General features: G+C 41.0%; 1 protein-coding gene across 1 annotated transcript; it reads right to left on the bottom strand.

Annotated features, from left to right (window-relative positions):
* Nucleotides 1-24,088: 24,088 nt before the first annotated feature.
* Nucleotides 24,089-25,085, bottom strand: LOC111911423 (cytochrome P450 82A4-like). Its single transcript, XM_023907199.1, has 2 exons — nt 24,933-25,085; nt 24,089-24,721 (listed from the first exon to the last, which is right to left on the bottom strand). Exons 1-2 carry the CDS (start codon nt 25,083-25,085, stop codon nt 24,089-24,091), a joined length of 786 nt encoding a protein of 261 aa, XP_023762967.1.
* Nucleotides 25,086-26,349: the final 1,264 nt, after the last annotated feature.

Below are 26,349 nucleotides of genomic sequence, written 5' to 3'. Positions count from 1 at the left end.
AGTCCAGTGGAACGCTGGTAGGCTCGCAACCTGTAGGTGTTGTGAACGATCTGGAAACCTTATGTGTTTAGGAATCTAAACGTACGACTACGATATTAGAACTAGCATGTAAACATTTCGGAGTGATAAGGACGATTGAAACGTCCATGCTAAATAAAGATCTAAATTCACCTTATTCGGTGTATAGATTAAGATGGCAAGGACCCGTAGCGGAAACGTGAATGCAAATGGGAATAGAAACCAACCCCTAGTGATTGAGCAAATACTGGTTGTGGAAGCCGCTGCTGAGCCAATAACGATGGCCGGAGTAAAAGCGATGATCCAGGCGATGTTGGATCGTCAAATGGAGGAAACCAGACGTTTGCTCCAGCAAAATCGAGAGGAAGCGACTATTCAGACCGAACAGCCCGAGTTGAACGAAGGGCAGACTGAGGAAGGAAACTACAGTGGGACTGTTGGTCAAGCTAACCCACCGATAGTTAGGCAAAACCCCCAGGATGGAGGAAATGACGGACGTGGATGCAAATACAAGGATTTCATGGCATCCAAGCCACCAAGTCTATCTGGAAGCCCGACACCGGTGGAAGTCATGAACTGGATCTCTGAAATGGAGACGATGTTTGAGAGTTGCGAGTGTAGCAACAGGCAGAAGACCGCTCTCGTGATTCCTCTGTTAAAATCTGGAGTCCTAAGCTGGTGGAAGCTACTAGCTGATTCAATGCCCAAAGGTGAAGCAAGCAAGATGTCGTGGGAGGATTTTCTGGTACAGTTGGAGATGCAATACTGCTCTGAGCAGGATCTTCTGGAGATCAACAACGAATTCCAAAATCTAAAGAAGGGAAGAATGAGCATTACTGAATACGCTGCAAGCTATACTGAGAAAATGAAGCTTGTTCCTCACCTCGTCCCAACTGAACTCTCCAAGGTTAACAAATTTTCCCTTGGATTACCAGTGGACTTTGGTCCAATGGTCAAGCAAAATACCACTCTGAAAGTCGCCATATGGGCTGCTAAAAATGTGGAGACCCAGATACATGAGAAGGGTCTAGAGAGAGCGGAGGTGGGAGAGAAAAGGAAATTTGACGGATCCTCGAGGTTCGGTAAGAAGGGTAAATTCTCGAAGTCTGGTTCGAAAGGAGGAGGAACCGAAGCAAAATGGTGCGACAAATGCAAGAAGAAGCACCAGGGGAAATGTGATGTAGGAGTCACTTGTTTCAAGTGTGGAAAACCTGGGCACTATGCCAACAAATGCACGTTCACTAAGAAGGTCTGTTATGAGTGCAACGAGGAGGGGCACATTTCAAAGGATTTCCCGAAGAAGAAGGAGGCAAGAAGACCCAACATACCACCGAAGCCGAAGGCGAGAGCCTTCCAGATGACGCTCGAGGCTGCAAAGGAGGCAGCAGACGTCGCTTCAGGTACCTTTCTTGTAAATGGTTTGCCTGCAAATATACTGTTTGATTCCGGAGCCAACTACTCCTTCGTGTCGCATAAATTTGGTGGGAAATTAGCATTGCCTGTAGAAAAAATTGATAATGCCCTGATTGTAGAAGTTGCCAGTGGCAAATTCGTACCTGTTAGTAATTGTATTAGGAACATCGTCATCGACCTAAACGGAAACGAATTCCACGAGGAGCTATTAACCATAGAGCTAAACGGTTTCGACATCGTTTTGGGTATGGATTGGCTTAGCGCCAACGATGCTGAGATCCAATGCCGAAAGAAGATAGTAAGGGTAAACCCACCCGGAAAGGAATCATTTATGGTGTACGGGGACAAACGCAGAATGAATTCTGCAATCATCTCCCTGATGAAATCCAGGAAATGTTTGTCTAAAGGATGTGCATCATACTTAGCATTCGTAATTGATGCTAAGAAGGAGAAGAAAGAGGTGCAAAATATACCGGTCCTATGTGATTATCCGGAAGTCTTTCCCGAAGATCTTCCCGGATTACCACCTGATAGGCAAGTGGAGTTTCGTATAGACTTGTTACCAGGCACAACACCGATAGCAAAGATACCTTACCGATTAGCACCGACGGAGATGAAAGAGCTCATGACGCAACTTCAGGAGCTGTTGGACAACGATTTCATTCGACCTAGTTCATCACCCTGGGGAGCTCCGGTGTTATTCGTGAAGAAGAAGGACGGAAGTATGAGAATGTGTATAGACTACCGAGAGTTGAATAAGGCAACGGTGAAGAACAAGTATTCATTGTCGAAGATTGATGACCTATTCGATCAGCTGCAAGGTTCGAGTTACTTCTCAAAGATCGATCTTAGGTCAGGATATCATCAGCTGAAGGTAAGAGAGTAGGATATTGAGAAGACTGCATTTAGAACGAGATATGGACACTACAAGTTCTTGGTTATGTCATTCAGACTAACCAATGCTCCAGCAACATTCATGGATTTGATGAACAGGGTTTGTAAACCATGTTGGGTTTTGAGCAATCTAACACTTCCTAAATGTGCATGCAACCCTAATAAACCTTGGATCTATGTTTGTCTAAATACATGAAAAATAATAATTTTCCAAGGTTTATAACCTATCTAACATGGCATGGGGAACATTTCAACATAAAAAGTTAGAAGAGATTACATACCTTTTTGATGAGTTTGGTTCTTGAGGAGTTTGAGGGCCAAGCACCAATAGTGTGAATGCCTCAAATGGAATCACAAAACACCACAAACTCTTGGAAAACTTTGCATGTGAGCCGTGATGGAATCACCGTCCTTCATGCGGGTAGTTATTATGGAGGAGATTATTTCATACCGCTCCTGACGAGCACTATGATGGTACCTTTCCATCAGGTCTTGGTGCATCTCAAAAGGGTAGAAATCTTCATATGACTTTTGGAGCTCGGCTGTCATCGTGGCCATCATGATACATGCCACCTTAGTAGCATCTCTCTCTCATGTGTCCTGAATTCAACGATCTCCTCAGGAGTAGCAGTAGACTCATCAAGCTCTTTTAACTCCTTATCGAGGACATATTCCTTGTCCTCATAACGAGTAACCATCCTGATGTTCCTAATCCAATCCATGAAGTTGGAACCATCAAAGATGACCCTCCCACAAAGATTCATGAGAGAGAAAGAACCAGTTGGGTTAGAGCCTGAAGCATTAGTGTTGGAAGACATCTGAAGGAAGAAAGCAAGTTTAGATTAGATATATAGAATCCTTAATAAGACACCCAAATGTAATATTAAGGCTAGGACCCAATCACAATATATTATACTTAGAAGAGGGATGCCGTTATCTAAGTAATAATATATTTGAAAGGTAGGTGAATGACGATTCACCAATTTCCACCATGAAAAACAAAATGAATTATTAGGTTTTAATTGGATTTGAAATTCCTAGATTCTTTTGAGATTCATTGAACTTTTCAATGGCATGTTTCAATCTCGATTGTGCCCTTCAAGTTTTGTGACTGGGATGCCGAGGATCACAAAACAAGGTGTGAATAACCATGCTAATTCACTTGGTACCCTTAATATTATCACCTAATCAATGTGCCGGTAAACCACACACGCTCCATTGATCCATGACAAACATTAAGTCACCCTTTGTTATCCTTACTAGTCCAAGTTAGTGTGCCGGTTAACCACACACGCTCCACCAACGACTTGGTAAGGTACAAAGTGTGAATTCCATGGACTAGCACCATGTTCACATTTTTCCTAAAATAACTAAGATTGGGAATTAAAAGGTTTAGTTACTTTATAATAATCATTATACTTTTAATGAGGATTTAAAGTCATTGTCCTACCCGTTCGGCTAACGACCCTCCACCAATCAAGCGAGCGGTGGGTGAGAGTGGACACCCATTAAGTCACCATTTTATAGGCAACAACCTTATACCCACCTTATAGACCGGTTTCGTGAATGAGGCCTACTAACGGTGGAACGACTTATTCTTATACATATATATAATAATTAACCATTAATGTTATAAATAGTATAAGGGTTGAATTTTAACTATTAAAACTCTATGGGTTGGAATTAAAGTTTATTAAAGTGTGTGAAACTTTACAAATTCCAAAACTTGGGGACAAGTTTTGTAACTATCCAAAACTTTTCATTTCATAACTTATGAATTAAAGGTTCATAAAAATGAAGACTCTTTATTTTCATGTAACTTATGTGTTTAAATGTGTGTGTTAAAGAAAGTGACCTTTGGATATCCATAACTTGAGGACAAATTATGGACTCGATTAAAACACATAAATGATCAAGAATTAATTCTAAACAATTCAGCAAATAATTCCTATCATCTTCTAAATTCATAAGAACATGAACATAATCATCAAAATTTCAAGAATTATATGAACACATAAAATCATGGAATTTTGATATATGCTATTGTAAATGGATTAGAACAACCATTACACCAACTAAAACAAGTTTTAAAACACCAAAACAGTTTAGGGTAATGTTTCTAGTCCATTTCCAGCAACAAAAGTCGAAAATCTGCACTCTGTCGCTCCTACTCGTCGAGTGCATGAACCTACTCGGCGAGTAGGTTGAAGATACACATGGACTCGGCGAGTCCTCCCATGGACTCGGCGAGTTCATCAGTCAGACAGCAAGTTTTTCGACTTTTTCAACTATTTTGCATCAAGTATCAAACAAGCAAGCCTAGGCTCTGATACCACTGTTGGGTTTTGAGCAATCTAACACTTCCTAAGTGTGCATGCAACCCTAATAAACCTTGGATCTATGTTTGTCTAAATACATGCAAAATAATAATTTTCCAAGGTTTATAACCTATCTAACATGGCATGGGGAACATTTCAACATAAAAAGTTAGAAGAGATTACATACCTTTTTGATGAGTTTGGTTCTTGAGGAGTTTGAGGGCCAAGCACCAATAGTGTGAATGCCTCAAATGGAATCACAAAACACCACAAACTCTTGGAAAACTTTAAGAGATTATACACACTTGTATATTTCGGCCACACACAAGCACACACACACTAGTTCACTAGTTGCCATTTCATGCACCATAAGCATGCTTATATAGTGTACATGGTTAGGGTGAAACCCTAATAACCCATGACCTTTCCTTTCCAAGGATCCATGGGTTAAAAGCTCCATGGATCATCCATGGACTTCCATCAAAGCCTAGCCTATTAACAAATGAGTGTTAGCCCACACCATATAAAACCAATAGCCCATAATCTAATTAGTCTTCCTTTTAATCTCTAAATTAATTCATAATTAATTTAAGACTAATACTAATTAAATAACATAACTTCATATTAATATATTATAACTTATAATATATTAATAAACATATGTGTATAACTCTCATAAAATTATCCATAAATAGTTTGGATGAGATGCAACCCAAATGGACCATGCCGGTCGGGTCAAGTATATACCAAATAAGTTATGGACTTCATATTAATATGTGTATAACTCTCATAAAATTATCCATAAATAGTTTGGATGAGATGCAACCCAAATGGACCATGCCGGTCGGGTCAATTATATACCAAATAAGTTATGGACTTAGACACCTTATCCAACAAACCATTCCTCGATAAATCCGTGATAGTGTTCATCGACGACATTCTGATCTACTCAAAAAGCCAAGAGGAGCATGGCAAGCATCTACGGGAAGTGTTGGAAGTATTAAAGAAGGAGAGGCTTTATGCTAAGTTCTCTAAATGCGACTTTTGGATACGAGAAGTCCAGTTCTTGGGTCACGTGGTTAACCAAGAAGGGATAATGGTTGACCCCGCAAAGATCGAGGCTGTGATGAAGTGGGAACGCCCAAAGAGTCTGTAACATCCCGGAATATCAAGAGTAAAGTTGAAGGGCTAAAAGAGTAAATTGGGAAGGGGAACTCGGCGATTCCATGGGGGGACTCGGCGAATAGCGTCGCGACTTTGGTCGCGTGTTAAGTGGCCGACTCGGCGAGTCAGCGGATGGACTCGGCAAGTGGGCGCTGAGTGGAGAAAACCCTAAATCCGAAGGATGAGCCCTATATAAAGAACATTATACCCTCTCCCCAGCCTCTTTACCCTCTGTTGAAGTCCAAATAGCCCTAAGACGTGATTATGAGGGATCAGAGTGCAATTGGAGCTTGGAGAAGTGGTTGTTGAAGAAATCTTGAAGGAGAAGAGACTTGAATCAAAGGGCTTTGCAAGGATCCGGATTAATCTTCTCTTGGAGCTTCCTTTTGCGGTATTATTTCATTGTTTGAGCTGCTATTATCTAGATTCATCATTTTTGGAGGTGTTAGAGATCATATCCTTTGGTGTATTGGAGTTTAGAGGTTAGATCTGAGGTTGCTACCTCAGATCTGGAATGGAGAAGGGTTAGAATGCATAAAAGTCCCTGCTTTTGAGTGATTGGTGGAGCTATCTTGTCCCAAGCCCAAACCCTAGAGTGAAAATGCCTAGATCTCCTTGGATTCACGTAAAGTTTGCCACTTTACGTGATGGATGGCCTTAGGAAGGGTAGACCTATGGTTTGGATCATCTGCATGGCTTGGAAAGTCTCGGTATGGATTCAGACCCGGTGGTACACGACGAGTCACATGGGTAGACTCGGCGACTTGCTTGTAGATAGGCTGGAACTCGGCGAGTTGGAAGAACAACTGGGCGAGTTGGATGAAGATGGCCTGGAACTCGACGAGTTGGAAGAACAACTCGGCGAGTAGGTTGAAGATAGCCTTAGACTCGACGAGTCTGTTCTTGGACTCGGCGAGTCTTGTCGAGGAGTCCTAATCTTTTCTGGTTGAGCCGAGAATCGGTGAGTCAAGGGATGACTCGGTGAGTTGTGTGCGAGTGGACTCAGAGTTGTTGGACTCGGCGAGTCTTGGGGTGACTCGGCGATTTGGGTCGCGGATTGAAGGAAATTCTGAGCATGGGGACTTGGCGAGTCATCGGGTTGACTCGACAAGTAGAGTCAGTCAGGGGTTGACTTTGACTTTGACCAAGGGTTGACTAGTTGTCTTCTAGGGGTATTTTGGTAATTATTGAGTTCAGTGCCTTGGTGTTATTCAGTGGAGGAGTTCGTGTCGGAGTTAGAGCAGCAGGATCTTATCATTTCAGCCGGCAGTTTCGAGGTGAGTTATCCTCACTATATCAACAGGGTCTAAGGCACCAAGGCTGGCCCTTTATCGGATTGAGATCTGGGTATTTGTTGTATGTTATTGCTTTGATATGTTGCATCCTGGTAGCTAGGATGGTATATGTTAGAGACCTGGTTGAGATCGGTATCCTGAGATGTAGGGTGATGCTATGCTAGTGACCGGTTAGGTCGGTATCCTGGTTAGGATGATGATATGTTATGTGATCTGTTGATCGGTTTGTTGACTGTGAATTGTTATATGATTGCATGTTTATGTGCACATGGTTGAATGGACTGGAGTTGGGTTGAGGCGGGTCCTGCTTTGTGCTGTAGGCCAAGATACCCAGGGCGGACCGGTTGTCCCGAAGGCCCAGCGAGCGGTCCGGATAGACTGTAGGCCCCAAGAGGGCGGACCAGACGTGCCGAGGCTCGGAGAGTGGACCAGGCCGACTGAAGGCCCGGCGCGGGCGGACCAGTCATACTGTAGACTCAGAGAGTGGACCGGGTGGATTGAAGGCCCGGTGCGGGCGGACCAATCACACTGTAGACTCGATGTATATGGCTAGACTCGGAGGGTGGACCTGGTGGATTGTTGGCCGGTGCGGCGGACCAGTCACACAGTAGACTCGAAGTGCATGGCTGTTCTGTGATCGGATATGTTATGGCATGTTATGCGTGTATGGTATATGTGGTTGGTATTTTGGGGATATCTCACTAAGCTTTCGGGCTTACAGTTGCGATTTAATGTTTTTCAAGTTCTTCAGGAGACCGTGGCAAGGCAAAGGCATGATCGTACCGCTCCTCGTGTTTTTGTCGTGACGTGATTCTGGGAATACTTTAAATAAATTGTGTTGAAAACCTTTTTGTAATAACTTTAATGGAATCGGGTTGTTTTTGAAAAATTTAAATTGGTTGGAAAACTTTCGGTCGTTACAAGTTGGTATCAGAGCCTTGGTTTGAGTGAATTGGAGGAACACTCGTGTGACTCCAGTCTCAAATCAAGGAGAGTTTTCAAAAGAGAAATTAAAATGGTTTTCAAAATGAGTAAAGGAGGACGTGGAGGTACGATCAGCCGGAGCCAGTAAGTAACCCCAAAATACCATACATGATATTTGTTTTTGAGCTTTGATAGAACAGCATGCTAGTGTCAGGCTAGGGATCTTCTGGATTTCATGATAATGTTGCCTGATTTATGATGCCTTGTGTTAGCCTAGGGTTTCCTTGTGTAAGACTTCCAGTGTTCCTCTAGTAGTGAGGGTTGAGCGTTTGTTATGCATGTTTTCACTAGGGTGTTGTGGTAGTACTTCATACTAATATGGGTAGGTGTGGAAGGTAGTATGGGCCAGTACTACTGAAAGCACAGGACCCATACACGTATCAGGGAAACCATGACCTCTAGGGTTGGGTTGAGAGTTGGTTCCCAGGTTAGTGGGAAGTGTCTGAGATTTTGTGGTGTTTTTCAATACGGAGATTCCAAGGCATGCTGGGAGTGGATCCGGGTCAGGATCGGGAGAAAGAGAGAGTTTTGGGCGAGTCAGTACCGCCCGAGGTTGTTGGTCAGATGAGCACGTGCAAGCTCGATGCGAGGATTCGTGAGATCCTGCATGATGAGGTTGCCGCATTGTTCCGGGCTGAGTTGCCGGAACTGTTTGGGTCGATCAAGACCGCCATGGTTGAGTATTTTTATGAGCGCTATGCAGCTCTCACAGAGACGGCTGCCGCGGCGGCTACAGCGGCTATAGCAGCGGCAGGGGGAGGAGCCGGTCGGGGTTTTCAGTAGCGGGATTTCGATAACACGAAGCCTCCCACCTTTGATGGAGTTTAGGACCCGATTGTTTCTATGAGATGGTTATCGGACGTGGAGGGGTGTTTCTTCACGTGTTCATGTCCTGCTGATCAGAGGGTGAGGTGTGCTCTGAACCTGTTGAGGCTCGGGGCGAAGGATTGGTGGAGATTGACCATAGGGTCATATTCGGATGCGCAGAGGGCTGCAGTTTCTTGGGATCAGTTTAGAGAGATGTTCAACACTCGTTATGTTCCGCGAGTTGAGAGGGAGAGATTGGCTCAGGAGCTCCTGGAGCTGAAGCAGGATTTAGAGTCGGTGACTGAGATCACCAGGATGTTCACTGAGAGGGCGATGTTCTGCCCTGAGTTCGCTTCGGAGCAGGCTCAGATGTCTCGATATTTGAGCATGCTCAAGAGGGATATCGGACAGTTTGTGTCTACGTAGAGGTGCGAGACTTTGTTGGAGTTGCAGGAGGCCTCCAGGCGGCGCGAGTTAGAGATTGAGTTGCAGTTGCGTGAGCTAAGGCAGGCTCCGGTGCAGTCGCAACCGGCACCGAAACGGTCTAAGACCGTTGATTCTAGGATGGGAGATCTGAGTAGCCACACTTGTGGGAAGTGTGGGAGGATTCACACCGGAGTTTGTAGGTCCGGTGGTGCATGTTGCAAGTGCGGAAAGGAGGGGCACTATGCGAGGGATTGTCGGCAGTCAGCGCCAATTCAGGATTTGAGGATTTGTTATCATTGTCATCAGGTTGGAAATTTGAGAGTCAACTGTCCACAGCTTGCTGCAGGACCGGTGCAGGCTACAGCACCGGCCACTTTGAGGATCACGAGTGGAGGTCAGGGTGGAGTGGAGCCCCCAAGGGCTCAGGGTCGTGCCTTTCAGCTTGCAGCAGAGGAGGTCGGAGTAGTGCCCGATGCAGCTGTGGGTATGTTTCTTTCTTGATGTCTTGTTATCTTGTGTGTATTGTGGATTATTGTTTATCTGCTGGTTTCATTGTGTGGTTTTCGGTGTGGTATTCGTTGTTCTTTGAGAGTTATGGTATGGTTATGGGTTATTGTTTGGGAATTTCGTTGGTTATCATTCAAGTGGAGTTTTAGTGGCAATCTGGCGTATGGTTTGAAGGTTGGGTAGCCTCTGCAATCTGAGGAGGGGTTAGCTGAATATTGAGTTTCTTTCTAGCGGGTTAATCAGTGTTGATATGCGATTTTGTGAAGGATGTTAGTGCTAGTGGGAATCAGTCTGCGTGTAAGTGTTGGTTTTGTGCAAGCTTGTTTTGGGAGGTCGGTGATAGCGACCGGTGGTTGATAATCAGTGCTATAAGTGGGGGAGAATTGGAAAATTCTCCGGAAGATCGATGAGCATGTGAGGATGCTTATCTGTTTGGGATTCCGCAGTGATCTGTCAGCCTAGAGTGTAGGCTGGTAATAGTAAGTGTCGGGCATGCGGGGCGGGATATAGACCTAGGGCATTTGCTTGTGGAGGGCCTAGGATCAGGCCGGTATCGATTATGTGTGATGGAGATAGAGTTCGGAACCCCTAGAGGGCTAGAACAGTATGCATGGGAGGATTTCCCGGAGAGATAACTTGGAATGAGGAATGCTGGTTGAGCGGTCCGGATAGACTGAAGGTCGATCGGCGTACCAGTCAGGCCGACGGCTCGAAGAACGGTCCAGCCAGACTGAAGGCACTGGAGGGCAGTCCAGATTGGCTGAGGGTTCTGAGAGTGGTCCAGATTGGCTGAAGGCCTGGTGAAGCGGTCAAGTCATGCTGAAGACTCTGCAGGTATTGTTAGATCGGTTCGAGGATATAGATTGTGTATGTGCGGTGTGATAGCATTGGAAGGTCTGGCCCCGGGTATTGACCGTGATTAGTGGAGATAGTGTATGGACTCGAGAGTCCTTGCGAGCAGATTCAGAGCATGTGTGTTGCATGGATAGCAGTTATGCTATAAAGGAGCGGTGTAACGTTGGGTGAGCACCGTGGCACTTATCGTAGTGACAAGGCGGCCAAGTGGATTTCCTTGGTAAGGGAAAGAAAGAGGAATGTAACTCCGAGAGGGAGTGTAAATTCACGAAAGTGAAAGCAGCAGCGCAGGATTATGATTGGAGTGGTCCAATTGCGGTCATCGATCAGCGTGTTTGCGGCAGTGGTAAGGAATCACGTCCGAATTGGATATCTGCTGAGGTCACGGAAGGAATTCCGAGGGTGTAGAGCCAAGAGGCTCGGAAGGGATGTAGGGATGGAGTCTTGGATTCCCAGTTTGATTTTGATCAAGGAATGAAGTATGTAGTGGTAATTCATCCTGGGGGATGTTTGGAGATGTCGTCAGTGTGATGGGTTTTCCCAACCCAAGAGTGCTAGGGCCAGTTCAGCATGTGCATGTGATTGAAAGAGGAGAACTCATGGAAGTTGCTCTGAAGAATGTGTCTTTCTGTCAGCATGGAATGGATAAAGTTGAACTCGGATCGGGAATCCGGTGGTTCATGGTTATTTCTAGCTCATATGGGTCGAGCGATTATTGTGATTTGGAGCAGTGATGCATCATGAGTAGTACTCAGTTGTTCAGTGGGGTTATTAGAGGGTGAAGCCAGTGGCCGGCTTGAGATGGTGGTCAGGACACCGTAAGAAAGGAGAAAGTGGGTTCGAGTTTCGATGGTTGTGCCTTGAGGAACCTGGTCTAGTTAATGCCAGGTGGCGCATTGCGGGAGTATTTTTAGAGTTGAGTTGTCACAGGCTTCGAGGACGAAGCCTAATTTAAGTGGGGGAGAATTGTAACATCCTGGAATATCAAGAGTAAAGTTGAAGGGCTAAAAGAGTAAATTGGGAAGGGGAACTCGGCGATTCCATGGGGGGACTCGGCGAATAGCGTCGCGACTTTGGTCGCGTGTTAAGTGGCCGACTCGGCAAGTCAGCGGATGGACTCGGCGAGTAGGCGCTGAGTGGAGAAAACCCTAAATCCGGAGGATGAGCCCTATATAAAGAACATTATACACTCTCCCCAGCCTCTTTACCCTCTGTTGAAGTCCAAATAGCCCTAAGACGAGATTGTGAGGGATTAGAGTGCAATTGGAGCTTGGAGAAGTGGTTGTTAATGAAATCTTAAAGGAGAAGAGACTTGAATCAAAGGGCTTTGCAAGGATCCGGATTAATCTTCTCTTGGAGCTTCCTTTTGAGGTATTATTTCATTGTTTGAGCTGCTATTATCTAGATTCATCATTTTTGGAGGTGTTAGAGATCATATCCTTTGGTGTATTGGATTTTAGAGGTTAGATCTGAGGTTGCTACCTCAGATCTGGAATGGAGAAGGGTTAGAATGCATAAAAGTCCCTGCTTTTGAGTGATTGGTGGAGCTATCTTGTCCCAAGCCCAAACCCTAGAGTGAAAATGCCTAGATCTCCTTGGATTCACGTAAAGTTTGCCACTTTACGTGATGGATGGCCTTAGGAAGGGTAGATCTATAGTTTGGATCATCTGCATGGCTTGGAAAGCCTCAGTATGGATTCAGACCCGGTGGTACTCGGAGAGTCACATGGGTAAACTCGGCGAGTTGCTTGAAGATAGACTGGAACTCGGCGAGTTGGAAGAACAACTGGGCGAGTTGGATGAAGATGGCCTGGAACTCGACGAGTTGGAAGAACAACTCGGCGAGTAGGTTGAAGATAGCCTTAGACTCGACGAGTCTGTTCTTGGACTCGGCGAGTCTTGTCGAGGAGTCCCAATCTTTTCTGGTTGAGCCGAGAATCGGTGAGTCAAGGGATGACTCGGTGAGTTGTGTGCGAGTGGACTCAGAGTTGTTGGACTCGGCGAGTTGGGTCGCGGATTAAAGGAAATTCTGAGCATGGGGACTCGGCGAGTCATCGGGTTGACTCGGCGAGTAGAGTCAGTCAGGGGTTGACTTTGAATTTGACCAAGGGTTGACTAGTTGTCTTCCAAAGATATTTTGGTAATTATTGAGTTCAGTGCCTTGGTGTTGTTCAGTGGAGGAGTTCGTGTCGGAGTTGGAGTAGAGGGATCTTATCATTTCAGCCGACAGTTTCGAGGTGAGTTATCTTCACTATATCAACAGGGTCTAAGGCACCAAGGCCGGCCCTTTATCGGATTGAGATCCGGGTATTTCTTGTATGTTATTGCTTTGATATGTTGCATCCTGGTAGCTAGGATGGTATATGTTAGAGACCTGGTTGAGATCGGTATCCTGAGATGTAGGGTGATGCTATGCTATTGACCGGTTAGGTCGGTATCCTGGTTAGGATGATGATATGTTATGTGATCTGTTGATCGGTTTGTTGAATGTGAATTGTTATATGATTGCATGTTTATGTGCACATGGTTGAATGGACTGGAGTTGGGTTGAGGCGGGTCCTGCTTTGTGCTGTAGGCCAAGATACCCAGGGCGGACCGGTTGTCCCGAAGGCCCAACGAGCGGTCCGGATAGACTGTAGGCCCCAAGAGGGCGGACCAGACATGCCGAGGCTCGGAGAGTGGACCAGGCCGACTGAAGGCCCGGCGCGGGCGGACCAGTCATACTGTAGACTCAGAGAGTGGACCGGGTGGATTGAAGGCCCGGTGCGGGCGGACCAATCACACTGTAGACTCGATGTATATGGCTAGACTCGGAGGGTGGACCTGGTGGATTGTTGGCCGGTGCGGCGGACCAGTCACACAGTAGACTCGAAGTGCATGGCTGTTCTGTGATCGGATATGTTATGGCATGTTATGCGTGTATGGTATATGTGGTTGGTATTTTGGGGATATCTCACTAAGCTTTCGGGCTTACAGTTGCGATTTAATGTTTTTCAAGTTCTTCAGGAGACCGTGGCAAGGCAAAGGCATGATCGTACCGCTCCTCGTGTTTTTGTCATGATGTGATTCTGGGAATACTTTAAATAAATTGTGTTGAAAACCTTTTTGTATTAACTTTAATGGAATCGGGTTGGTTTTGAAAAATTTAAATTGGTTGGAATTTTTCGGTCGTTATAGAGTCCCACGGAAATTCGAAGCTTTCTAGGATTAGCCGGATTTATCGATGATTTATCCAAGGCTTTTCTTCGATATCTGCTCCATTAACAACTTTTACCCATAAAGGAGCTACATATACGTGGAGTGAGAAACACGATGAGGCATTCGAGAAGCTAAAGAAGAAGTTATGTGAAGCACCGATACTTTCTCTACCCGATGGAGTTGAAGACTTTGTGGTTTACAGTGACGCATCTGGAGTCGGGTTGGGTTGTGTTCTGACCCAAAGAGAAAAGGTGATAGCATATGCATCTCGACAATTGAAAGAGCACGAAAAGAACTACCCCACTCACGATCTGGAGTTGGCGACAGTAGTATTTGCTCTAAAGATATGGAGGCATTATCTCTACAGCACGAAGTGCAAGTTGTTCACTAACCATAAGAGTCTCTAGTATCTCTTTAATCAGAAAGAATTGAACATGAGGCAACGACGCTGGTTAGAGTTACTCAAGGACTATGACTGTGAGATACTTTACCACCCCGGTAAAGCAAATGTTGTTGCTGATGCTCTCAGTCGGAAAGTCAACCTTGAAAGGAAAAGGCCAAGAGCGTTGAAAATCGAAGTCGTCTCGACGATTGTGGAAAGTATCAGGAAAGCTCAGGAAGAAGCTTTAGAGAAGAATGACCGAAGAGAAGAACGTTTGGGCAAAACGTTAGTGTTCGGTACAAACAGTCGAGGACTGAAGGTATTCCAAGATCGGATTTGGGTACCCAAGACGGGAGAAATAAGAGAACTTCTGATGGAAGAAGCACACAAGACCATGTACTCGATTCATCTCGGTAGCACTAAAATGTATAGGGACCTAAAACCCTACTACTGGTGGCCGACAATGAAGCTCGATGTTGCGAAGTTTGTGGCCAAGTGTGTGACATATGCGAGAGTTAAGGCACAACATCAGAAACCGTATGGGAGTTTGGAACCTTTGCATGTATCCATGGGTAAATGGGAGGACATCACCATGGATTTTGTGACTAAACTCCCCAAGACGAAGAACGGACACGACATGATTTGGGTAGTCGTGGATCGTTTCACCAAGAGTGCACACTTCATAGCAGCCAACGAGAAGTGGTCTATGGATAAGCTCGCAAATGCTTACGTGAATGAAATTGTAAGACTTCACGGTGTTCCTCTTACAATTGTATCAGATCGTGATAGTCGTTTCACGTCGAGGTTTTGGAGGAGTTTACAAGAGGAATTGGGTACGAAATTATGTTTGAGTACGGGTTACCATCCACAGACTGATGGTCAGAGCGAAAGAACGATTCAGACACTGGAAGATATGCTGAGAGCATGTACCCTCGAGTTCCAAGGGAACTGGGACGAGCACTTACCTCTGGTAGAATTTTCCTACAACAATAGTTTTCACTCGAGCATCAAGATGGCGCCTTATCAAGACTTGTATGGACAGAAGTGTCGTACGCCGTCTTGTTGGCTTGAAGCCGGAGAGAAGCAGTTTATGGGCCCCGAGATAGTCAATGAGACTGCTGAGAAGTTAAAAGTGATTAGGGAAAGGATGTTAGCAGCTCAAGATCGTCAAAAGAACTACGCTGACAAGAAAAGATGACCAATGACTTTTGAAGTTGGGGATCATGTTTTGCTTAAAGTCTCACCGTGGAAGGGACTTATAAGATTCGGGAAACGAGGGAAGTTGAGTCCAAGGTTTATTGGACCCTTCAAAGTTCTTCAGAAGATTGGGAACCAAGCTTACAAGCTGGAATTACCCGAAGAACTCGATGGTATTCATAACACCTTCCATGTGTGTTATCTGAGGAAATTCACGGGAGAAGTTCCCGACATAATCCCGATCTCAGAGTTAAGGATGGATGAGAACAAGAGGCTGATTGAAGAGCCTGAGGCAACCGTTGACCGTAAGACTAAGAAGTTACGACGCAAGATGGTGGAATTAGTGCTAGTCCGATGGAAACATTCGAATGGGCCGAAACTCACTTGGGAAACAGAAAGTGTCATGATGAGTCGCTACTCACATCTGTTTGCTAATGCATGATTCCGGGACGGAATCATCCTAAGGGGGAAAGAATTATAACGCTCGGGTTTTGGGGCTAAGCATTTTTGACAATGTAATAGTCTAGGTCAACTATTGTAACTCTTTTTGGAGTAATAAATATGAAATATTTGAGTATTATGTGAATTATGTGTATTTATGTGCTTATTATTTAATTATAAATGTATAATTAATAAAGAATAAAAATAAGCATCAAAATTAAATTGTGAGATAAGCCCTATATCTCTACATAAAGTTGTAGTGGTCGAAACAAGGATTCTGGGGATATAAAGAACACCGAAATCCGAGTTATAACGAAGAAGTTATGACCCTTCGAAGTTTCACGACGGAACCGGCACGACACCGGGAAGCGTAAATAGTGAACTTACGATAGAGTGACTTTTAGCCTTATAAATCTAAATGAAAGTCGTAGAATATGTTAAACTGAGAGTGTCCATAAAAAGAACGCCCAAATCTGACTTCGTATGAAGAAGTTATGAAATTTTAACGAACCAATCCTGTCCCGATCTGTTAAAAATATAACTTTAAAAATAAAGTCAAAATTAGCCTACGGAGTCTAAACGAAAGTTGTAGAGTACGTCTCCACCTACGCGTGGATATAAAGAACGTAAAAAACGGAGTTCGTATGAACGAGTTACAAATTATAATAGCATATTTACGTATTAAAATAAAGTATAAATCATGTATACGTACACATATATATACATATGTATATATCATTAGAAAGGTATCGATGATTTGGTCATTATAAGACTAATGTTGAGTTCTTGCTACATTATTTTAGTAGAAATATCATTAAATCCATTTAAAATAGTATTATAGAGGGGTGTTTAGTTGTTTATATAACTAAAAGGTCATTAAGTAATTATGGAGGGTAGTTTTTGAAAATTCAATTAGTATAAATAAGAGCCTTGGGCTATCATATTTTTTGCACCATTCTCTTGATTCAAGAGTCTTTCTCTCCTTATCCCCTGAGCATTTCGGTCCCTCGTGATTCGACTTCTCTTTCTGTAGTTTAGTATAGTAAGGTGAGCGCTGAAGCGTTGCACGAATCTTTCTTAGAAAGATTCAGCGACGAAGTTCTGCCCCTGCAGAGCCCGACTCCTAGCTAAAACCCCTTGTAAGTAAGTTATGCTTACCCTATTTTAATATAGCTTATATTTAAAATTAGTATTGTTATTATGAACTTATAATAAATATTTGAGCTATTATTATAACTTATATAAGTGTCGTTATAATATTTTTTTAACTACTCGCGGTACGGGGAATCTGGTTTAAAGGGCCGCATAGGGTTGTTGGATTTCAGAAGTGCTATATGCCAAAATGGTCCTGCCCTCCGGTGTTTTATGTCTGGCCTTTGTCTGTACATAGTGGTTGGAAAATATTGTTTAACGCTTATATAATAATAATAATAATAATAATAATAATACTAAGACTAATAGTTGGTCACGGTAAATATTAGACTAAAATTTAGCGATAATAATGCTAGGTTTCGTCGAAGGAAAATAGAATCATTAGAAGCAAGCGCTGCCCGATTTTGGAATCATCACTTTAACAAGTGATTGCATAGTTACTTTCAGCTTATACATAGATATGAATTATTTTATATAAATTACATGCTATGTGTGCATATTATCTGAATACTTGCTATTTATGCTGGATGAACGTTTTTATACATGTTTTCAATGATTTAAACTGTATATGTATTTTATATCTACGAAAATGTTGGGGTAAAACATGGGTAGATGTAATAGGTGATGTGTGATAAAATGATGAGAGGCCTCGATGTTGTTGTTGTTGATCTAGTCATCTAGCGGAGTATAGATGACGACCACAGACTTTTCTAGACAGTCCAGTGGAATGTTGGCAGGCTCGCAACCTGTAGGTGTTGTGAACGATGTGTTCACCGGTGTACTCCATCCCCCACATGGTTGCCTTAAGGACATTTATTGCTGAGGAATCCCCTTAGCAGTTGTGTCCATCCCGATGATGATCCTTAGGCTAGGTCCCTTATGATAGGTGTTTAGGGACATAAAAGTGAGGATAACGGGAACGGGTAATCGGGTTATTGTCGATTGATGAATTTAATAAACTTATTTATTGTGGGTTGAAAACCATATGTGCTCACCAGGCTCCCAAGCCTGACCCACTCTGTTTTATGTATTACAGGTAGTGGCGCTCGAGCATAGATGTGATGTTTTGAATGAGGGATTACGGATATAGGCTTATAGTTATGAAATAATGTACTAGGGCTTATGTTGTATTGTTTATGCTTATGCTCTGTATCGAACATGACATCCCGAGTCTTTTTAATGAAATACATTTCTATGGAAATGCTTTTGATAAATCTTTATCATATTTTGTTTTGGGACAAATTCCGCAACACTTTTATTTAAAATGTTACTCTGATTTTCAAACAAAGCATAAACAAAATCGGTCTTTTCTGGCCGTGAAAATGGGGATGTCACACTTAAGCTATAAAGTTGCTTACTTTATGCACCTGAATGTCATAATGGGACTCAAACCATGAATTAAGCCCTCTAACTCACTTAGGTAGTCAATAACACATGCATGATTGAGTATCAACCTCCAAGATACAATTTTTATGACTCAATGCACTCCTAAGAGTCCAAAACGGAAACTCAAATGGCCTGGAGTAGCCCATACTCCAAAAGACCAATTTATGGGACTAAAAGCTGCTAAAAGCTTCCCTAAGTCTAGATCTAAGTTTAGAATGAACAAGTTTCAAACTTTACACCTTCAATAGGCTATAAATGATGCACAAACTCTAAATCTACAAGCTCCTTCTTATCCTTTGCTTCTTCTCAAACTTCCTTCTTCTTCAAAACCACCAAAGAACATCCAAACACTCTATGTAATCTCAAAAATGCACCCAAGATAGCTAGAGTTTCGAGATTAGTACTAAAAGGAATTGGAGGCTAAAAGGGTGAAGCACCTGAAGAACTTAAGGACCTTTAATAGGGTGCAAACCCTAAAATTTACGGTTTGCCCCTGGCATAAGTACGCCCAACGTTGTGACAACCCGAAATTTTCATTCGGTCAAACCCTAAAAGTCAATCACTTCATATTATAAGTCAAGTTCACTTTTACTTGTTTTTAGAAAATTAAAGTTTGTTTCATTATTTTAATAATTAATCTTTAAACGAACAGGTGAATGGATGGGCCGTCTTGGGTCTTGAAATTTCTAAACCACGAATACCACGTAGCTTAGAAGTTCACGACCAAACTTTTATGTTTGGACCGTAAACTACCCTAAAAACCGTAAACTCATGCCTTAAGCATGAGTTTACTCCCCAAAGTAGATCACTTTTCATTTTTACCCAAAAGAGTAAACTCCAAAAACTCTCTCAAGTATCATCCAAGTTTTTTCTCAATATCTTCAATCTAGTAAGCGTTTCTAGCCCTTTCAAGTTAGTATAACACATAATCTAGTGATTGTACATCTTTTCATCCATCCATTTATGTGTTTTGACTAGATTTCCAAAACACCAAGAACACACACTAGTGTTCTTGGACTTTAAGTTCATTTCAAGCTTCCACAAAGTAAGTACTTCTATCCTAGAGTCATTTAAAGCTTGCTATACATGTTTATACCAAGGAAAAGTCCCAAGAACACCAAGAACAAGGTGTTCACGGTTTTGGGAGGCTCCCAAAACCGTAAACACCAAGTATAGTGCCATAGGGTGTCTAGATGCTTGACAATGCCTTAGGGACTTGTCTAGATCCATCCTTGATGTGTATATCACATAAAAGAACAAGAAAACAATCATTTTTATGTGTTTATGGTTTGGGGATCTCCCAAAACCGTAAACACCCCAAAAGGTGTTTAAATGTCCCATATTTACTCATAATGCCTAGAATCTAACCTAAGCTATTACCTTGAAGTGTTTAGGACTTAAAAACACCAAAATACCTTAGTCCATAAGAGTTTACGGTAGTAAACTCATGGAGAAATGGTCTTTAGACCGTAAACTCCATTTAGGAGTGTTTTGATGCCACATAACACTTCCTATGGCTTAAACATGAAGTAGGAATGCTTGGAATAGCTTAGAAGACTTCAAAACAACAAATCGTCAAAAGGTTAGGAGCTTACGGCCGTAAAATCAAGATTTTATGACCGTAAACTCAAGGGGTGTTGGTCTTTAGGGAGTAAACTCTTTTTAGGGGTTTCCTTGAACCCTAAAACCCAATAGTTTTGCCCTACAACACTTAGATGCAACCCATGAGACTTATAACACTTGTATAAGTGTTTAGCATGTCCTAGGGTGTCTTGACTTGTATAAGTGTTTAGGGTGTCTTGCTAGATAGAGAGAGAACACACGTTACAACTAGTACACACAATACATTACTATACATGCTAGATAGAGATAGAACACACGTTACAGCTAGCACACGCAGAACATTACAATACATTACTATACATTTACATGAGTACATTTACTTGATTACATTTACATGAGTACATTTACATGATTACATTTACATGATTACATTTACAAGATTACATTTATATGAGTACATTTACATGATTACATTTACATAAGTACATTTACGCGATTACATTTACATGAGTACGTTTACATAAATAATATATGATGAGTTATTATTACATTTTATATGTATAGATTATGTTATATAATCCTCATTCTTATCTTTACCTTGTGATACAATCACATAATCGACGAGATAGATTGGATTTAATATCCTAGTACCAAAGGATACGTTGCGGGATAAACCATTCCTAGAATCTCTGTTAGCTACAGAGGTAAAAGCACATCCACGGATGTCAATGGTTGATACCATTACATGTATAATTTAAGGGACTAACTATTCCTATACCCAGCTGTTAGCAACAGAGGTAAATGTACATCTATAGATGTCTTCAGTTAACACTGTTAGTTACCCTAGTACCAAAGGGTAATACTTAGGTTATTTATATTATTACCTTTATCTTGTGACCCATTCACATAATTGATGAGGTGAATTATATTTGAGTATCCTAGTACCAAAGGATACAATTTCTTATAATAATAATAATAGTAGCACAGTCGGGTCTTGGTAGAAGGCTACATTTAGAACAGTTGGGTCTTGGTAGAAGACTACATTCAGAACAGTTAAGTCTTGGTAGAAGACTACATTTAGAACAGTTAAGTCTTGGTAGAAGACTACATTTAGAACAGTTAGGTCTTGGTAGAAGACTCCCTTTATAATAGTAGGAATCATAGGGATTTGTAGGGTTTTTCAAACGTTTACACTTGTTTTACAAACATTTTCATACTTACACGAACTTTCTTTCAAAACATTTTCAAGTCTTTCATTACATGTCATACAAATATTTACATACAAATTAATACTTATGATCTCACCAGCTTTAAAGCTGATACTCTCTTTCAAAATAACTTGTATCCCCAGGTCATCGATGGACAGGTACCGATGCAAGGTTTAGAGAAGATGGAGCTCATTCAAGACTCATCTTTCATTTTGATTATACTTTAGTGTCTATTATAATTTGACAGAACACACTTGTATTAAAATTATATTATTAATGCAATGGATGATGTTGTTGCTTGTTTACTACTTTTCATTGTTGTGATACTGTACATGACGTCCTCCGCCCCAGAACGTTTCCGCCGTTCATGGTTTTGGGGTGTGACAAACGTACACCGGGATCACCTCGATGATGTGCATGCAAGGAGTATGTCGTGTGTACCTAATGTACACCCAACGTACTCAAGAATCCCTTCACCACCTTTTAGTCTAATTAAACTGGATAATAGGTTAAATTAATACCTGGCAACTCAGGTGCTACAAAGTCTGTTAAAAACAAAATAGAAACTACAACGCACTTTGTATCCACTTAACACAATTATAAAGCTCAAAATTTTAGAAACAAATAAGGGCACAATGGCCAATTCACTTTGAAGGAAAATTGAAAGTAGGATGTCATACTGTCAAATGCGTATTTATACGTAAAACTTAGGGTCTGTTTGGGACCTGTTTTCCCTATTAACCTCCATATTTTTGAAAATTGTATCACATGAAGATATATTAAGGTCTTAGCTTTTAAACTTGTATTTGCACACCTCTATACGAATTTTATCTGATTTATGGAGAATTTTACAAATCTGTCTCGCATAACATTTTATTCCGGACTAGTCTGGGTAAATGGGTGTTTTTACCATAGTTAGAGGAATTTATGGATTTTAGTCAAAATAGATGAAGTGTAGAGGACTTAAATGAAGCGTTTTTCACTGATATCCACCAAAGAGGGTTTCCCATGACCGAGATATGACCCTTCGAAGACAGGGACAAATTAGAGGAAAATGTTGAAATAAGAGCTTTGACTTTTTAAATAAAGAAAACCACATACGTACATTGCTATTAACTAAATATGTTAAAAATAAAATATAAATTACAATGCACTTTGTATCCACTGAACATAGTTACAAAAACTCAAAAGAAATTTAGAAATAGCAGTTCAAAACATTATAGATAAAGTCAAAGTATATTGCTATTGACTAAATATGTTAAAAACCAAGAATTATGGGCAAATATGTCAAATTAATAGCAGCATAATATTGATAATTAAAAAAACTAAAGGGTAAATGGTAGTTTTCAATCATCAACTAACGTGCAATCCAAACAATCTCATAAAAATTTAATTACGTAAGACAAACATACATATAGTTAATCAAATGTCACTGTGCTTTTCTTACGAGCATTTTATCAAACATGTAAAGTTCAACATCAAATGCAAGGTTAAAAAGACAATAGTAAAAGATTGAAAAACTAATACTAACATTTATAATCAAGATTATTCATGCATTCAAATATCACAGTCTAATACAACACTAATGAAAATCAAAAAAATTGAATATAATTAATAAAAATTAAGAACATCAAATTAAAGAAGGAACCTGGATGGAGAACATGATGCTACAAATGGTTATCTTGTTCGAACGTGATGTTGCAAAAGGTGTAAAGAAAGCATAATGTACGAACAACATCATATGATTTATACATAACTTTCAACAATGATTATGGAAAGGATATCAAATTTAGAATTATGTGATTCTTTGAAATTGAGCGACGATATCCCGTAATCTTGTAGATACGTTTCATATAATAGATGTGAATTGAAAGAACATACGAAAGGATCCAGCTAAGAACATGATTTAATTAGGATTGAACGAAATTTATTGTCAAAAATTATGATGAGGTTTAAATGAGTTGAATATATTTATTTTATAAATGACGTTAACGTCAAATCAGTTAATTAATATTAATTTAATTTAATTTTATTTTAGGATGACATCATCAAAAGGATTCAAGGGTTGAAATTAATCAAGGAAACACAATGAATAACCATGATTGTTGAAGGTGATCTTATCAGGTTTCTCTTTTAATATATATATATATATATATATATATATATATATATATATATATATATATATATATAATATAATATAATATAAAAGTTACATGATTCTCAATTAGCCAATACCTAGTGCTATTTCATTGATTTTGGCGAGTGTACCCTCCCACAATAGCAAGAAAAAAGGGTTTTAACCCTCATATTTCAATCACCATTAAAAGGTCGTTGCAATTTTTTTCTCAACCCTATAAACACTTCAAACTATATTGAATTGATTATTTGAGTTTTCCTCTTTTGGTTTCAACGTAAATCTTTGTATCTCTTTTATTTACCACGTCGTTATTCTTGTTGGCGATTGTTTACGTTTGATATCTTAATTCTATTTTTAAACTGCTATTATTCTTAGTTACTCGAATTTTTGCCATGTTTACACACGTTTTACTTGAACAAAATTCATGTAAACAATAATACTAAGTAAAAATGGAAATAATATTTTCATGCTAAGAATCATTTACTATTGATGATTAAATTTGAAACCAACGAGGGCTATATATATAGAGAGAGATTACAAACAATAGTAAGTAGAAACTATACATAAAATAAGGAAGATAAAAAACAAAGTTAGTATGACTAAACAAGTTGTTGAAAAGGCCAGTCAGGAGTGGAATCCAGAGATTTTGTGATTATCTTCCAATCAATCTTCAATGGGTAAGGTATGCGGGCTTATAGTGAGGTGGCATTGGAGCTTGTAGTTGCTTTGTAGGTGACATATCATGCAACAACAAGGTAAATATCAAGGGATAAATAGAGGGCGAGAAGGACCTCAAGTGGGATTGCTTTGCTGATAGTCACTCCCGCGCTTTTGCTCATATCAATGGGTTCATTCGATGGCTTTTTAAGAACAAATTGTTGTATTAAAGTAGCTAAAGTTATATGCAAGGGCCGAAGAGCAAACAGAATAGTATGGCATACTCTTCTGCCACTACCGAAAGGAAGCAATTCATAATTGCTTCCCTTGACATCAACATGTTTATGACTTGTCAAGAATCTTTCTGGCTGAAATTCTTCAGGATCTGGCCATTTAGTAGGATCATGTTGAATTTTCCAAAGATTAGTCAATAAACGTGTGCCTTTAGGGATTTTGTATCCACAAGTAATGCAATCCTCCATGGACTCATGATGAAGGATTAGAGGTCCAGGCGGGTATAAACGCAGTGTTTCTTTAACGATTGTGTTAAGGTAAACAAGGTTCTTCAAGTCCGACTCCTCTACTTCTCTCTTCCTTCCAACATGCTCATCCAATTCATATTGGGCAATTTCTAATATTCTTGGGTTGTTGAGCAACAAACATAAAGCCCATGTTAACGTTGCAGATGTTGTGTCCAATCCCGCAGCTAAAACAGTCTGCAAGTTTGAAGTTAAAACAAATTTCTTGTATTAGGTTTCAAGCAAGATGATGATAATTTTGTTTTTGCACACAACTTATCTTTGCCACTAAAAACTGTTGCAAATATTATAATGAATGTGGAAGAAACTATAAACGATTAACAAACTTTGGTAACAGTAGTCAAGTCAATCCGTTAAGGAAAGCAGTTTTCACATATATTTTCCATACTTCATAATCATGAAAGGCTGTTATGGAATGTAATATCCTAACAGACTTGATCTTGGATACTAGTGAAAAGGTTTCCTCATAATCAATCCCTTGAGTTTGAGTATAACCCTTTGCATTCAACCTAGCCTTGAACGTGTACATATTCCTATACATGTTGGTCTTATTCTTGAAAAATCCATTTGCACCCAACAATTTTAATGTCAGGTGGACTGAATCTCGCTCTCCATGATTTAATTCCACTTGGCAGCCTTAGGGCCTATCACCTCTTCCTTATAGTTAGATGGCTCATCCATATTAAACAATGTACGATCACTGATCAATACATTTCCTTCTGTGCTCATAGGGAAAACATAGAAGTTGGGAGGAAGATGAGCTCTATTGAATCTACGAAGGGAAGGTGGAGATATATCATTTTGTTCAACATGCTGCTCTGCCTCAGGTTGAGTTTCCTCAATAGGTTATTGCACCTCAGGTTGAGTGCTAGTGTCTACTAAAGGTTCTTCTTCACTTGACTCTTGTAGCTCTTCTAGGTCAATATGTCTCCTACTGTCCTCTTTGGAAATGAGATCCCTCTTAGGAAAGAATCCCCTTCGAGCAACAAACACATTGCTCCTAGAAGGTTTGTAGAACAACTATCCAAAAGAATTTTATGGATAACCAATGAAGTAACACTTCTCTGATTTAGGTTCGATCTTATCATTTTCCTCGCGACGAACAAAATCCTCGCAACCCCAAAATTTTATATGTACTAGAGAAGGACGTTTCCCACTCCACATCTCATAGGGTGTTTTAGCAAACTTCTTAGTAGGTACGAGGTCTAGTATGTGGGCGTCTATATCTCAGGCATACCCCCAAAAAGATATTGGAAGTGTAGCTCAACTCATCTGTAACATCCGGATTTCTAGGTATATTATTTTTAATGATTTATTGATCTACTCGACGAGTTGGTGCGATAACTCGTCGAGTAGCAGCGGGGTAGCCACATGAGTTTAATGAACTACTCGACAAGTCCAACAGTAGAGTCGTCGAGTAGGCGCTGTAAGAGGAAACCCTAGATCACTGGGTTTTATTTAAAGGCACTTATAGCCTCATTTGCAGCCACACCTCCCAGAGAAGAAATCCTAATCGCCCCTTGAGCTTGTGAGAGAGTATTGAGCCTTACTTGAGAGTTTTGAGTGAATTTTTGGTGAAGGAAGGAAGATTCCAAGCTAGGATTGAGAAGAGGCTGATAGATCTACTGCTTATTCGTCCAAGAGCTTCTATTGGAGGTATCAAGTTCGAACATTTCCCTTTTATTTTAATAGATCTCTCATTTTGAAATTAGGGCTTCTTCTCCTTTCATTTTGGGACTTTGAGGATTTAAGGTTCATGAGGAGACTTGAACTCCAGATTTGGACCTTAGTAGGTCTTTATCACC

The sequence above is a fragment of the Lactuca sativa genome, chromosome 4 (genome assembly GCF_002870075.4).
Source record: "Lactuca sativa cultivar Salinas chromosome 4, Lsat_Salinas_v11, whole genome shotgun sequence".
Classification (NCBI taxonomy): domain Eukaryota; kingdom Viridiplantae; phylum Streptophyta; class Magnoliopsida; order Asterales; family Asteraceae; genus Lactuca; species Lactuca sativa.
The sequence above is the reverse complement of the archived record's forward strand: the minus strand, read 5'-3'. Positions and strand labels throughout refer to the sequence as shown.

What these genes read in the sequence shown, in the direction of transcription:
- LOC111911423 (XM_023907199.1), bottom strand. Translation starts at nt 25,085, where the DNA reads ATGTATAGGAATATGTACACGTTCAAGGCTAGGTTGAATGCAAAGGGT. An exon ending in CAGCCTTTCATGATTATGAA is followed by an intron (nt 24,722 to 24,932) that starts GTATGGAAAATA and finishes TCAAACTTGCAG; the next exon opens with ACTGTTTTAGCTGCGGGATT.